Source organism: Scyliorhinus canicula, chromosome 13 (assembly GCF_902713615.1).
Source record: "Scyliorhinus canicula chromosome 13, sScyCan1.1, whole genome shotgun sequence".
Taxonomy (NCBI): Eukaryota; Metazoa; Chordata; class Chondrichthyes; order Carcharhiniformes; family Scyliorhinidae; genus Scyliorhinus; species Scyliorhinus canicula.
The window spans coordinates 30,992,911-31,007,948 of NC_052158.1; the positions used below are offsets into that span (position 1 = coordinate 30,992,911).

The following is a 15,038-nucleotide window of genomic DNA, read 5'->3' on the forward strand; positions in this document are numbered from 1 at the left end:
AATCTGTAGCTCACTGCCTGACAGGATGACCGATGAGGGAGTTCTCACAACATTTAAGAAGCATTTAGGTGAGCATTTGAAGCGCCACAGCATACAAGGCTACGGACCAAGTGCTGGAAGATGGGATTGAATAGATAGCTGCATGGTGATCGTCACAGACACCATGGGGCGAAGAGCCTATTTTCATGCTGTAAAACTCTATGACTCTATGTCAGTGGACAGCGAAGAGTCGGCAATTTTGCTTCCGGTCTGCAATCACATTTAGGCCAATCAGCGATGGTAGATTTCCTGCCCCAAAGTATACATGAACCTGACGGTTTGTTTCGGGATAACTAGGGTGTTTCGGGGATTTCGCTACTGATTCGGACTTTATATTGGTGGCTACTAAATTATGCGTGTTTACAATTCCCTACTGCCGTGGTGGAACTGGAGAGCATGTCGATGGGTAAATTGAGACAGGATTGCACGTCGATTAACATTAACACAGTGCCTGCATCATCTGCATTTATAACCCGTCTTTATCACATGGGCAAACAAGTAAGTAAGTTACAATGTTATTGCATAATATATAACGACAAGAAGTAAACAATTAAGACGATATTAACTTTAAAATAATTCTCCGTTTGCTCTGCTACGAGACTAGAGATTAAAAATCTACCTGGATCATAAATTGCCTTTTGTTTTAATTTAGCATCTGCCTCCTGAGCAATCGAACTGCCAGAGTCGACCAAGGCGAGGGCGTATGCTGTGATAGCCAACGTATACTTTTGCTCAATATTGGCAAGTTCTTGAGCAAGATACGTAACCGCGCGTTGAATTCTTGCTTTCTGAAAAAACAAAAGGTTGAGATGAAAGAATAGAAATAGTTTAGACCAATATAGAAAATGTCGCCAGGAGACCACCGTCTTCACATATAAAGCTCTGCTATCAACGCAAAAGAAACATTTACATGCGATTTCCAGTAACGGACATGAACAGACGAATTAGGAGCATAAGTAGCCCCTTCAGCCCCTCGTGCACGCCGTGCCATTCAATGAGATCATTCATGTCTGATCTGTTTGTGTTTCTGATTCTACACTCCCATCTACCCACGATAACCATTGACTCCCTTGTCTGTCATCCTCTACCTTAAACATATTCAATGACCCCGCCTCGAGCATCTTCTGAGGCAGACAGTTCCCAAGTTGCACAACATTCTGAGCGAATAAAAATCATCTGCTCACTGTGCGAAAAGGGTGACTCTTCGTTTTAAGTGCCCCTGGTTCTGAGATCACCCACAATAGGAAGCATCCTTTCCCACGTCCACCTAGTCAATCCCGGTCATATAGAACATAGAACATTACAGAGCAGTACAGGCCCGTCGGCCCTCGATGTTGCGCCAACCTGTGAAACCCCTTTAAAGCCCATGTACACTATTCCCTTATCGCCCATATGCCTATCCAATGATCATTTGAATGCGTTTAGTGTTGGCGAGTCCACTAGTGTTGCAGACAGGGCATTCCACGCCCCTACTACTCTCTCTGTAAAGAACCTACCTCTGACATCTGTCCTATATCTATCTCCCCTCAATTTAAAGCTATGTCCCCTCGTGCTGGACATCACCATCCAAGGAAAAAGGCTCTCAATGTCCACCCTATATAATCCTCTGATCATCTTGTATGCCTCAATTAAGTCACCTCTTAACCTTCTTCTCGCTAACGAAAACAGCCTCAAGTCCCTCAGCCTTTCCACATAAGATCTTCCCTCCATACCAGACAACATCCTTGTAAATCTCCTTTGTACCCTTTCCAATGCTTCCACAGCCTTCCTATAATGCTGCGACCAGAACTGCACGCAATACTCCAAATGCGGCCGCACCAGTGTTTTGTATAACTGCAACATGACCTCATGGCTCCGAAACTCAATTCCTCTACCAATAAAAGCTAACACACCGTACACCTTCTTAACAACCCTCTCAACCTGGGTGGGAACTTTCAGGAATCTATGGACATGGAAACCGAGATCTCTCTGCTCGTCCAGACTACCAAGAATCTTACCATTAGCCCAGTACTCTGTCTTCCTATTATTCCTTCCAAAATGAATCACCTCACACTTTTCTGCATTAAACTCTATTTGCCACCTGTCAGCCCAGCTCTGCAGCTCATCTATGTCCCTCTGTAACTTGTAACATCCTTCTGCACTGTCACAACTCCACCGACTTTACTGTCATCTGCAAATTTACTCGCCCATTCTTCTACGCCCTCCTCCAGGTCATTTATAAAAATGACAAACAGCAGCGGCCCCAAAACAGATCCTTGAAATACACCACTAGTAACTGGACACCAGCCTGTACATTTCCCATCAACCACCACCCTTTGTCTTCTATTAGCTAGCCAATTTCTGATCCAAACTGCTAAATCACCCTGAATCCCATGCCTCCGTATTTTCTGCAATAGCCTACCATGGGTAATCTTATCAAACACTTTACTGAAATCCAAATACACCACATCAACTGCTTTATCCTCATCCTCCTGTTTGGTCACCTTCTCGAAGAACTCAATAAGGTTTGTGAGGCACGACCTACACTTCACAAAACCGTGTTGACTATCTCTAATCAAATTATTCCTTTCCAGATGATTATACGTCCTATCACTTATTATCCTTTCCAAGACACTTCCCACAACGGAAGTAAGGCTCACTGGTCTATAGTTACCGGAGTTATCTCTACTCCCCTTATTGAACAAGGGGATAACATTTTCTATCCTCCAGTCTTCTGGTACTATTCCTGTAGAGAAAGATGACATAAAGATCAAAGCCAAAGGCTCAGCAATCTCCTCCCTAGCTTCCCAGAGAATCCTAGGAGAAATCCCATCCGGCCCAGGGGACTTATCTATTTTAACATTCCAGAATCGCTAACACCACCTCCTAATGTACCTCAAGTCCTTCTAGTCTAGTAGCCTGTATCTCAGTATTTTCCTCGACAACTTTGTCTTTTTCCTGTGTGAATACGGACGAAAAATACTAATTTAGCACCTCTCCTATCTTCTTGGACTGGACGCACAGCTTCCCACTATTGTCCTTGACTGGCCCTACTCTTACCCTAGTCATTCTTTTATTCCTGACATATTGATAGTAAGCTTCAGGGTTATCCTTGATCCTACCTGCCAAAGATTTCTAATGTCCTCTCCTGGCTCTTCTTAGCTCTCTCTTTAGAGCCTTCCGACCTAACTTGTAACTCTCAAGCGCCCTAACTGAACCATCACGTCTCATCTTTACATAAGCCTCCTTCTTCCTCTTTACAAGTGTTTCAACTGCTTTAGTAAACCATGGTTCCCTCGCTCGACCACTTCCTCCCTGCCTAACAGGTACATACTTACAGAGGAGACGCAGAAACTGTTCCTTGGACATGCTCCATATTTCCATTGTGTCAATCCCCTGCAGTTTTCCTCTCCAGCTGATGCATCCTAAGTCTTGCCTCATTGCAACATAATTGCCTTTCCCCCAGATATGATCTTTGCCTTGCGGTATATACCTATCCCTTTCCATCACTAAAGTAAACGTAATCGAATTGTGGTTACTATCACCAAAGTGCTCACCTACCTCCAAATTTAACACCTGTCCTGGTTCATTACCCAGTACCAAATCCAATACGGCCTCGCCTCTCGTTGGCCTATCTACATACTGCGTCAGGAAACCCTCCTGCACACATTGGACAAAAACGGACCCATCTAAAGTACTCGAACTATAGTGTTTCCAGTCAATATTTGGAAAGTTAAAGTTCCCCATAACAACTAGCCCGTTACTTTCGCACCAGTCCAGAATCATCTTTGAAACCTTTCCTTTACATCTCTCGGAGGCCTATAGAAAACCCCTAACAGGGTGACCTCTCCTTTCCTGTTTCTAAACTCAGCTCATACTACCTCAGTATTCGAGTCCTCATCAAATGTCCTCTCAGCCAGCGTAATACTGTCCTTGACTAACAATGCCACCCCTCCCCCTCTCTTACCACCTTCCCTGAGCGTACTGAAATATCGAAACCCCGGCACCTGCAACAACCATTCCTCGCCCTGCTCTATCCATGTCTCCGAAATGGCCACAACATCGAAGTCCCAGGTACCAACACATGCCGCAAGCTCACCCACCTTATTCTGGATGTTGCTCGCATTGAGGTCGACGCACTTTCCTTCCTTCCTTCCTGACGGTACACTCCTGCAACTTTGAAACCTTACTCATGACCTCGCTACTCTCAACTTCTTGTGCACTGGAGCTACAATTCATGTTCCCAATCCCCTGCTGAACTAGTATAAAACCTCCCGAAGAGCATTAGCAAACTCCCCCCCCCCCCCACCCCCGCCCAGGATATTAGTACCCGTCTGGTCCAGGTGTAGACCATCCCGTTTGTAGACGTCCCAACTACCCCAGAATGAGCCTCAAGTATCCAGGAATCTGAAACCCTCCCTCCTGCACCATCCCTGTAGCCACGTGTTCATCTGCCCTCTCTCCCTATTCCTCGTCTCGCTAGCACGTGGCACGGGTAACAACCCAGAGATAATAACTCTGTCCTAGATCAAAGTTTCCACCTAAGCTCCCTGGATTCCTGCCTTACATCCCTATCCCTTTTCCTACCTATGTCCTTGGTACCTATGTGGACCACGACTTGGGGCTGCTCCCCCTCCCCCTTACGGATGCCGAAAACACGATCAAAGACATCACGGACCCTGGCACCTGGGAGGCAACACACCAACCACGAGTCTCTCTCATTCCCACAGAATGTCCTATCTATCCCCCTAACTATGGAGTCTCCAATGACTAATGTTCTTCCCTTTCCTTCTGAGCAACAGGGACAGACTCTGGGTCAGAGACCTGTACCCCATGGCTGACCCCTGGTTAGTCCCCCCCCCCCAACAGTACCCAAAGCGGTTAACCTGCTACTATGTGGAACGCCCACAGGGGATCCCTGCATTGACTGCTTCCCCCCCAGATTCTCTCACCGTCACCCATCTATCTTTATTCTTTGGTGTAACTACCTCCCTGAAGCTTCTATCTATGACCACCTCTGCCTCCCTTCACTCAAATCGCTCTTTACTCTTCTCCGGTGGAAACAAGCCCAGCTTTTCAAATCTTTCCTCAAAAGGCAACCGCCCATTACAAGTATCCATCTAGTAAACCTTCTCTATCAGTGTCATGGATCTTTTCAATCGGTTTAAAGGCACGAAGTGAAAATTACATTCTTCCCAATTAAATAACAGCAATGCTTTGCAACTTTTGCACTGGCAACCTACATCACGTGGAATGCAGTAGTTCAAGAAGTCAGCTTACCATTACATTTTTAAGGGCAATTAGGGGTGGGCAAAACAATTTGGCCTAACCAACGAAGCCAACATCCTTTGAATGAATCAAGCCTCCCTCGCTACCGGTGTGGAGTTTGCATCTTCTCACCATGTCTGTGTGGGTTTCTTCCTGGAGCTCCGGTTTCACCCAACAGACCAAATATGTGCAGTTTTGGTGGGTTGGCCACGCTAAATTGCTCCTTAGTGTGGGGTTGGGGTTACGAGGCTAGGGCGGTGGAATGGGCTAGGTAGGGTCAGAGCGTCAGTGCAGACTCGATTAGCCGAATGGCCTCCTTCTGCACTATAGGGATTCTATGATTATATACCTCTCAAGCAGTTTGATCTAATTTCGGTCCCCTTTCTGAATACTTATCTTCAAACCGATATCTACAGATTGAGCAGATCATGAAGAAGTAGCTGCTGCAGATTTGTGCCATTCCCTGATTATATAAGTAAATACAGATGTATATCTCGTAGCGATAATAATACTGAATTCGACTTCCACAAGACATTCGGATTAATGCTCCATACGTTGCATAGATAATCATGTTGTTCGTTGCAGGGATTGAAGACCTTTGAGGCCAATGGCAAAGGAAAACATGGGCAGGGATTCTAAGACGTTTCTCACAATGGGTCTGGAATACACGGCCTCCATCGGGCAGCACAGTAGCACATGTGTTAGCACAGTTGCTTCACAGCTCCAGGGTCCCAGGCTCATTGCCCAGCTTGGGTCACTGTCTGTGCAGAAGTCAGCGCGTTCTCCCCGTGTCTGCGTGGATTTCCTCCAGGTGCTCCGGTTTCCTCCCACAGTCCAAAGATGTGCAGGTTAGGTGGACTGACCATGCGAAATTGCCCACAGTGCCCACCCACAGTGTTGGGTGTGGTTATTGGGATAGGGTGGAGGTGTGGGCTTGTGTAGGGTGTTCTTTCAACGGCCGGTGTAGATCCGATGGGCCGAATGGCCTCCTTCTGCCCTGTAAATTATATGATTCGATGTGCGGTGGAGGCAGGTTCAATCGAGACATGATTATTTGACGAGGCATGACTATTTGCATCGGAAGAATGTGCAGGGGGTACGGGGGAGAGGCAGGGTGGGGTGTGGGGTGGCACAACCATACTGCCCGTTTGCAGAGCCGGTGCACACACGTGAAGCCGGATCGTCTCTCCTTGCCCCATCTCTAAGATTCCCGGAAGCTCTCGTGCCGATTGCTCACGTGCCGATTCCCCATTCAGAGTTTACAATATTGCCCCTTGTCTCCAATGGATTAGATTGGATTGGATTTGTTTATTGTCACGTGTACCGAGGTACAGTGCAAAGTATCTCTCTGCAAGCCGCTCAACAGAACATTAAGTATATCGGAAGAAAAGGTAATAAAAGAAAATACATAATAGGGCAACATAATATATACAAAGTAACTACATAAGCACTGGCATCGGATGAAGCAGCCAGGGTGTGGTGTTAATGAGGTCAGTCAATAAGAGGGTAATTGAGGAGTCTGGTGATAGTGGGGAAGAAGCTGTTTTTGTATCTGTTCGTGCCTTTTCCTTTCCTTCCGGTGATAGGTTTAACACTGACAATAGCGAGCTGGCCGCCCGTTTCACGTCTCCCTCCCCATTTGTTTTCCCCTAACCGTGATGCTCACCTCTGCAGCACAGACACTCGTGGAAAATCTAAACAAACATTGAGCCTCACCACTTGTTCCTTCTTTTCAGGATCACTGTAATAGGCCGGCATGGAATTGAACAGTGCTATGGTAACAAAGGCTGTAGTCGGAATTTTCATGGCTGCTTTATTGATTCCACCCTAAAGTAAACAAATCAAAATACCATCAGAGAATGACATGTTCTTCACAGTTCATTATCTTCGGCACAGAAATCACTCATATATGTGTCAAAAGAAATTGCTTTTACATGTGAGTTATTGACATCTCCTAATGATAGCCAAGGTGATATTAGCTTCAGCCAGACAACGATAAGTATTGGGTTTTTATATTGAGGGGGTTGTTGTTTCTGGGGAATTATTAACGTATTTGTTTATTTGACGAAAATGTTGAAAATGTGGAGAATAAAAAGGTTGAAAAAACTATACACAATGGGAAATATTAATTTCCTGTAAAAGATGGGACATGGGAAGTAATGTTCCCTGTTAGTCCATGCCTATTTCTCGGTCAGGCTCTGAGCTAGTTCCGTCTGAGCATTTTTATAGGCAGGAAGTTAGATTCGTCGAGAATTTCCGACTCAGCGGACATATTGTGGAATTTGTTGTCCGAACTCCGACGGCGGGATTTTCCATTGCGCCGGCAGCGTACCCAAGGGCCGGCAGCCACCCCATTGGCAATCTCATTGGCAGGTGGCGGGAATGGAAAATCCAGCATAATATTAAAGTATTTTGCCCACCCACCTGCAGATGTTCCACGGAAATCGTATTCGTGCACAGATGAGCTTAGGCTGTATTTATGTAGAGAGGAGGCTTAATAATACTCATGTAAAGAGGAATCTAAATAGTATTGATGTACAGAGGAATTTAAATAGCATTCGTGTAGATAGGAGATTAAATGGTAATAATCATAATAATCACTTGTTGTCGCAAGTACGCTTCAATTAAGTTACTGTGAAAAGCCCCTAGTCACCACATTCCGGCGCCTGTTCGGGGAGGCCGGTATTGGAATTGAAAAATTCAGGGCGTTGGACAGAATCCCCATGAACAGTTATGGCTTCTTTGATGCTTCGAAGACATTTCAGCATGGCTCCATCTTCACTCCCAACCCCCTGCATATAGCCTCAACAAAAGTCGTCCAGTAGCATACCCGTCTAGGGAATTCCCTAAACAAGTGGGTGTGCTTGGCTGGGCCGTCTTGGTACTATTCGCATTTTACCTCCACCTATGGAAAGAACCCACTCATCGACCTCTGGTTGGGTGCGGTCTGTGCATCACCTTCATCTGTGTTCGACTCAACTCTGCACACGTTTAGGGGAAGGTAGCCCTGTGCAGTGCTTAGTTCCAGTGTACTCCACCCGATCTCAATGCCTATTTCCTCCTCCCAGTTTTTCCTTGTCTCATGCGGGGGTTGGGGCGGGGGGTGGGTGGGGGGGGGGGGGGGGGGGGGGGTTAGGGACACATACCTCCTCCAGCTGTCATGCGCACATGTCTGCACAGCTTTCCCTTCGCTAGGTCACTTATCTGCAACAGTTCTTCCAGTAACGAGTGCCCTGGTATCTTCAAGCACGTAATTTTTATATTGTGAGGGAGTATTTGAGCCGAATGCATCTCAGGTCGTTTCCTCTTGGTAATTGGAACACCTCTGTCAGTTCCCCCACGGTCGCTACTCTATCATGACCCTACATAACCCTAACCGGCAGAGTCCCCTCATCCTCTCTCCACCTTTTGAAGGTGGCGTCCACTATTGCAGGAGTGAACCTATGGTTGTTGCAGATGGGGGACATGGTGGACATTCTAGTTAGGCTGGTGTTGACTCATTAAGAACCACATCCGGATCGTGGCTACTACCACTCGAGTATTTGGCGGAGGAGATGGGTGGGAGAGTGGCTGTGGCTAGGGCTCAGAGGGACGTCCCTTTGCAGGAACACTCTTCCATCTTTTCCCACTCTGCTCAAGGGTCCTTAACCATCTACGTATTCTTTCTGTCGTAGCCGCCGATTGGTATAACTATGGGTTCTGGATGGCCAGGCCTCCCACGTTTCTTCTCCTTTGCAGGACCTTGTTTTGGATCATCGGTTCTTCCCACCAATGCAAACACCGTGATTGGTTTATCAACTGTTTTGAAAAAAAGGCGTTGGGATGTAATCAGGAGAGACCTGAACAGGAAGAGGAACTTGGTCTGTACGTTCATTTTCACGAGGGTGAGTGGGCATGAGCCCCGCCTCTGCTTCCTTGTTGTCTCCCTCCACCTGACTCATCAGGTTTCCTTTGTGGTTCCATATCCAGTCGTGGGCTACTTTTATTCCCAGGTAGCTTAATTTGTTCTGGGCTAGTTTAAACAGCAGCGCCCCCAGCTTTGTCCCTCCTCCTTGCGGGTTTACATGAGATCTTGCTTTTGCCCAGATTATGTTTGTAAACGAAGGAGGCTCCAAACCCATTCAGGAGGTTCATTATCCATTGCGTACTGGTCCAGGGTGTGAGATGAAGAGGAGCAGGTAATCGGATAGAGTGGATAGATTTGTTTCCCCTTTGGATACCTCTCCACCCCTTCAGCGCTCTGACGGCTATGGCAAGTGGCTCAATTGCTAGAGCAAAAGGTAGCAGGGATAGCGGGCATCCCTGCCTCGTGCCGCTGTGCAGCAGAACGTATCGACAGTTGGTGGCATTTCTCTGTGTTTTCACAATGGGAGCACTGTACAGAAAGTTCACAAATGAGGTGAACCTTGGCCCAAACACTAACCCTCTCAGAGGTGCTCCATTCTACTCTGTCGAAGGCCTTTTCTGTATCCAGCGAGATTATCATCTCTGATGTTCCCTCTCCAGGTGGGGTCATTACCACGTTCAGGAGGCGCCGATGTTTGATATTAGGTCCCTGCCCTTGACAAAGCGAGTTTGGTATTCTGCAACCAGCTCTGGCAAACAGCTCTCCAGCTGCCTCGCCAGGGTCTTTACCAGGATCTTTGCATCTATGTTCGATGAGGTAGGCCTTTAGGAACCGTGCTCTGTATTCATGGAGAGTGGGGATTAAATCGTATTTATGTAGAGAGAATATGAAGACGTATTCATGTGAGAAGAGGTTGCATCTTATTCATGTTGAGAGTAGGTTTAATTGTATTCATGCAGGGAAGATATTCAATCATATTCATGCAGGAAAGATTTAGAATCATATTCATTGGCAGAGTCCGTTAAATCGTTCTCATTTAGACAGAAGGCTAATTTGTCTTTGATAGAGATGAGATTAATGCCTATACATGTAGACAGGACTTTAAATTCTATTCATGTAGTCAGGTGGTTAAATCGACTTCACCTAGAGTGTACATTAAATCCTTTCATGTGAAGAGGTAGCTAAATTGTATTCACGTGGAGCAGTGAATCTCTCATATTCATGTACAGAAGAGATGAAATTGTATTAACTTGTAGGAGAGGTTAAATCGTATTCGTGCGAAAGGAGGTTAAATCATATTAATGTAGATAGGACGTCAAATTATTTTAATGCAGTGAGAATATTAAATTGTATTCATGTACAGAGGAAGTTAAATTTTATTGATGTTGAGGAGATTAAGTCGTGCTCATGTACAGAGGACGTTCAGTAGTATCGATGTGTAGAGGAGATTCAAATGTATTGATACAGAAAGATATTAAATTGTCATCAAGTAAAGAGGAGTTTAAATTTTGTAGATGCAGAAAGGGATTAAATTGTATTCAAGTGCAGAGGAGCTTAAATTGTATTGATGAAGAAATGTTCAATTGTATAAAAGTAGAGAGGAGGTTAAATTGTATTGAGGTTGTAAGATTAAATTGTATTCAAGTAGAGAGAAAATTAAATTGTACTGCTGTAGAGAGGAGATTAAATTGTATTGCTGTATAGAGGATATTGAATTGTATTGATGTAGAAAGGGATTGAATTGTATTCAAGTAGAGAGGAGATTAAACTGTATTCATGCCGAGAGGAGGATATATTGTATTGCTGTTTACAGAAGAATGAATTGTATTGCTGTAGAAAGAGATTAAATTGTATTCAAATAGGGAGGAGATTAAATTGTGTTGATGTACACAGGTGATTACATTGTATTGGTGTATAGAGGTGATTACATTGTATTGATGTAAAAAGAGGTTAAATTGTGTTGATGTATAGAGGTGATTAAATTGTAAACACGAAGAGAGGAGATTAAATTGTATTGAGGTTGTAAAATTGAATTGTATTCAAGTAGAGAGGACATTAAATAGTATTGCTGCATAGAGGAGGTTACATTGTATTGATGTAGAAAGAGATTAAATTGTATTGATGTATAGAGGAGATTGAATTGTATTGATGCAGAAAGAAATTAAATTGTATTTAAGAAGAGAGGAGATGAAATTGTATACATGTAGAAGGAGATTCAATTGTGTTGAAGTATAGAGGTGATTAAATTGTATTGATGGAGTAAGAGATTAAACTGTATTGATGTAAAGAGGTGATTAAATTGTATTGATGTTAAAAAATATTAAATTGTATTGATGTAGAAAGAGATTAAATTGTATTCAATTAGAGAGGATCTTAAATTGTATTGCTGTATAGAGGAGATTAAATTATATTGACGTAGAAAGAGATTACATTGTAGTTACATAGAGAGGAGATTAAATTGTATTCAAGTAGAGAGGAGATTAAATTGTATTCAAGTAGAGAGGAGATTAAATTGTATTGATGGAGAGGGAAGATTAAATTGTATTCAATTAGAGAGGATCTTAAATTGAATTCAAGTAGAATGGTGATTAAATTGTATTGATGGAGGGTCGGCCTCCGGCGGGGAAGAGAAGGGTCACGGGTGGAGGAGCTCCTCGGGGGGGGGGGGGGGGGGGGGACAAAGTTGCGTCCCGCTCCTCGCCGACAACTTGCATCCAAGAGCGCAAATACGTCCATTTGGGACCTCCGCAACAAAAGAGTGGGGACTGGAAAGTGCATTATAATGGGAGACCTGAGCATTCGGGAGTAGAGCGACCCCCCCCCCCCCCCCCCCCGCATGCATGGACGAGCGGTGGCCAGACCAAAGTGGGGACCGGGCGGAGTCCGAGTCAGCAGCAACACCCTCCCGCGGTGGTGACCACCACGAGGCAGGCGGAGGAACAGCGAGTGACTCCTGGCCCGACCAGAGGCCTCTCTCTCTCTCGACCCTGGGTGAGTGAGGGAAAAAAGAACTCCACCTTTTTAAAAATGAAACTTTTTGAAAAGAGAACTTTGAAACAGAAAGTTTTTTCATTTTCAAAATTTTTTTTTTTTTTAGAGTTTTTTGAAAAAAAAAGTGTTAAAGGAGAGCAGGGTGGGGGAAAGAAAAGGGGGGAGGGTAAGAAAAAGGGAAACAAGGGGAAGATAAAAAATGCTAGAAGGGAGACAAAACAGTTCACCGAAAGCAGATGGGGCAATGGGCGAGCCCGATCAGATGAGCTAATTGGCGCACGATGCGGCGGAACGGAAGCTGCGCCACAACAAAAAGAACTGGACAGACAGGAACATTTTCTCCTTGGGCCAGGGGGAACAGGAACTGGAAGGCAGCCTTTGCTGAGGTGCTGAGGGAACATCAGCAGGAAGACAAGGCAGAGGACAGAGCAGACATGGAGGCTGCAGTGCAGGCAGCAATGGCCAAGGCCCTGGCGGAGGTGCAGCTCGCCCTGCACAGAACAGAGGAGAAACTGGAAGCCCAAAATGCGACCATTAAGGAGTTAGAAAAAGCCACCACTGACATGAGCGACTGGATCATGGCCCTGGAGAAGGAGGTGGCGTGACAGGGCACAATGCGGGGGAGCCTGACGGGCAGAGTGGATGATCAGGAAAATCACTCAAGAAGGCAAAAATGTCAGGATAGTGGACATACCAAGGGGATCGAGGGTACAAAACCCATGGCATGCGTGGCCGAGATGCTAGGCAACTTAGTGGGGAGGAAAACATTCCCCAACCCATCAGAAATGGACAGAGCACACCGGTCGCTGCGCCCAAAGCCCGAGGCAGGGAATCAACCAAGCGCAGTTATAGCTAAACTGCATCGATATCAAGACAGGAAAACAATTCTGCGCTGGGCCAGGCAAAACAGACCTGAAAATGGGAAGGAGACTCCATTAGAGTTTATCAGGGCATTCGATCAGATCTAGCCAGGAGCCGGGTCGAGTTTAATTGAGTGAAAGCAGCTCTTCACAAGAGCAATGTGCCTTTTGGCATGCTGTACCCAGAGAAACTCTGGGTCACAAACCAAGATAGAGAGTACTTCTTCACAGCCCCCACCGAAGCAAACAAATTTGTTGAGGAACACGGGCAGGAAAACCAACAGCTCGGGTAGAAATAAGGGGTTCCTGGCAAGGGTCAACAGTGCGCAACCCCAAGCCCTCTGGCCCCCACGCCTGCCATGGCGTGCACACCCTCAACAAAAGGCAAACCACAACCCGAGGGACCGTTTCTGGTTGGAGACCAGGCCCCAGCAGGAGATAACAAGAGTAGCAGAGAAGAGAGAGCAAGCGAGAGGAGTAAACGGTAGGATGGGGGAAGAGCAGCAGAAAACTGCAGAGTCAGGGCAAGGGAGAAACAAGGCAGTAACTCCCGAGAGGGGGCCCACAGCACTGGCAGGAAAGCTACCGCCGTGGGCATGCAACAAAGCTGGGCCACAGCACGCCCCCAACAGGGGGGAAGGCGCCAGGCGGGGTGGTAGAGCACTCAAAAGAGGCGGGAGATCCAACATGAGAAAGAGGGGCAAAAGAGGGGTATACGGGAGTGGGGGAAAAAGGGGGAAAGGAAAGGATGGGCGGGGGGGGGGTAAACACAGGGAAGGAGTGACAAAGAAGGCTGGAAAGGGAATAATAGGGCTACAAAGTGCCACAGCCAAGGGCTCGGAACAAGGAATCGCTGCAAGCATTCACCCAGTATGGTCTCTGGGCAAAGGGAGACTCCAGAGTGCAGGAGACTACCCGCATGGCAGACACACAGTAGGCGGCCATTTTGTGTGCCCCTTGGAGAAAGGAAACCCCAGAGTGCAGGGACCCGACCGCATGCAGAGAGCAGTGACAGCAGCCATCCTGGATGGTCCCCTAACAAAGGGAAACCCCGGAGGGCAGGAGCGTGTCCACCAGATAAGTATGGTTAATCCCACAGGAGTAGGGGGATAGAAGCCCCCGAACAGGATACTCACCTGGAACGTAAGGGGATAACGGTCCAGTGAAAAGATCCAGAATCCTCACCCACCTAAGAAATATGAAGGTTGGCATAGTGTTTCTCCAAACGACACACCTGAGAGAGCAGGACCGACTGCGGGTAAGAAACGGCTGGGTGGGACAAACCTACCATTCCTGTTATGCAACGTGGGCCGGCGGGGTGGCAATACCGATGAGCAAGAGAACCATGTCTAGGGCGACAAAGCTGGTTACGGTCCCAGCGGACAGTACATCATGGTTAGTGGAGCCTTGGATGGGGCACCGGTAGTACTACTTAATGTGTATGTGCCGGACTGGGACAACACAAAATTAATCAAAAACACCATGGCAGAAATCTCTGACATAGCAACGCACCAATTAATCATGGGGGGGGTGGGGGGGGGGGGGGGTCTTCAACTGTGTACAGGATCCACCAACTGACTAATCAAGCCCCAAAACGGGGAAAACCTCAAGCATGGCAAGGGAACTCAGTCACTTTATGAAACAGGGGAGCGGTGGTCCCCTGGAGGTTCACACACCCAGCCGAGAAGGAATTCTCCTTCTTCTCCCCAGTACAAAATGCAGGCACCAGAATTGACTTCTTTGTGGTGGGGAAAACGATGCTTCCGGGGACAGACAAAGTGGAATACTCTGCAATTGTGATATCATACCACGCTCCAGACTACATTCACGTGAGGCTGGAGACGGGCAGGGCCCCGTGCCCCAGATGGAGGTTGGACATTGCCCTTTTAGCGGACAAGGCCTTCAATGAAACGATATTGCAGGCCATAGCAGACTACACAGGGAACAACCAGAATGGGGATGTCTCACCCTCCATGCTCTGGGAAGCGCTGAAGCTGTAATAAGAAGGGAAAATATCTCTTTCAAAGCACAAAGTGATAGGGGGGAAAGGGCGG

General features: G+C 46.5%; 1 protein-coding gene across 1 annotated transcript in view; it reads right to left on the reverse strand.

Annotated features, from left to right (window-relative positions):
- LOC119975536 (complement C4-like) overlaps positions 1-15,038 on the reverse strand; it is a 166,382-nt gene that overhangs the window by 47,682 nt on the left and 103,662 nt on the right. The window contains exons 27-28 of the mRNA XM_038815328.1: positions 7,003-7,113; positions 659-827 (exon numbers count right to left, since the gene is read on the reverse strand). Coding sequence (XP_038671256.1) covers positions 659-827; positions 7,003-7,113 — 280 coding nt within the window. The remainder of the gene's footprint in view (positions 1-658; positions 828-7,002; positions 7,114-15,038) is intronic.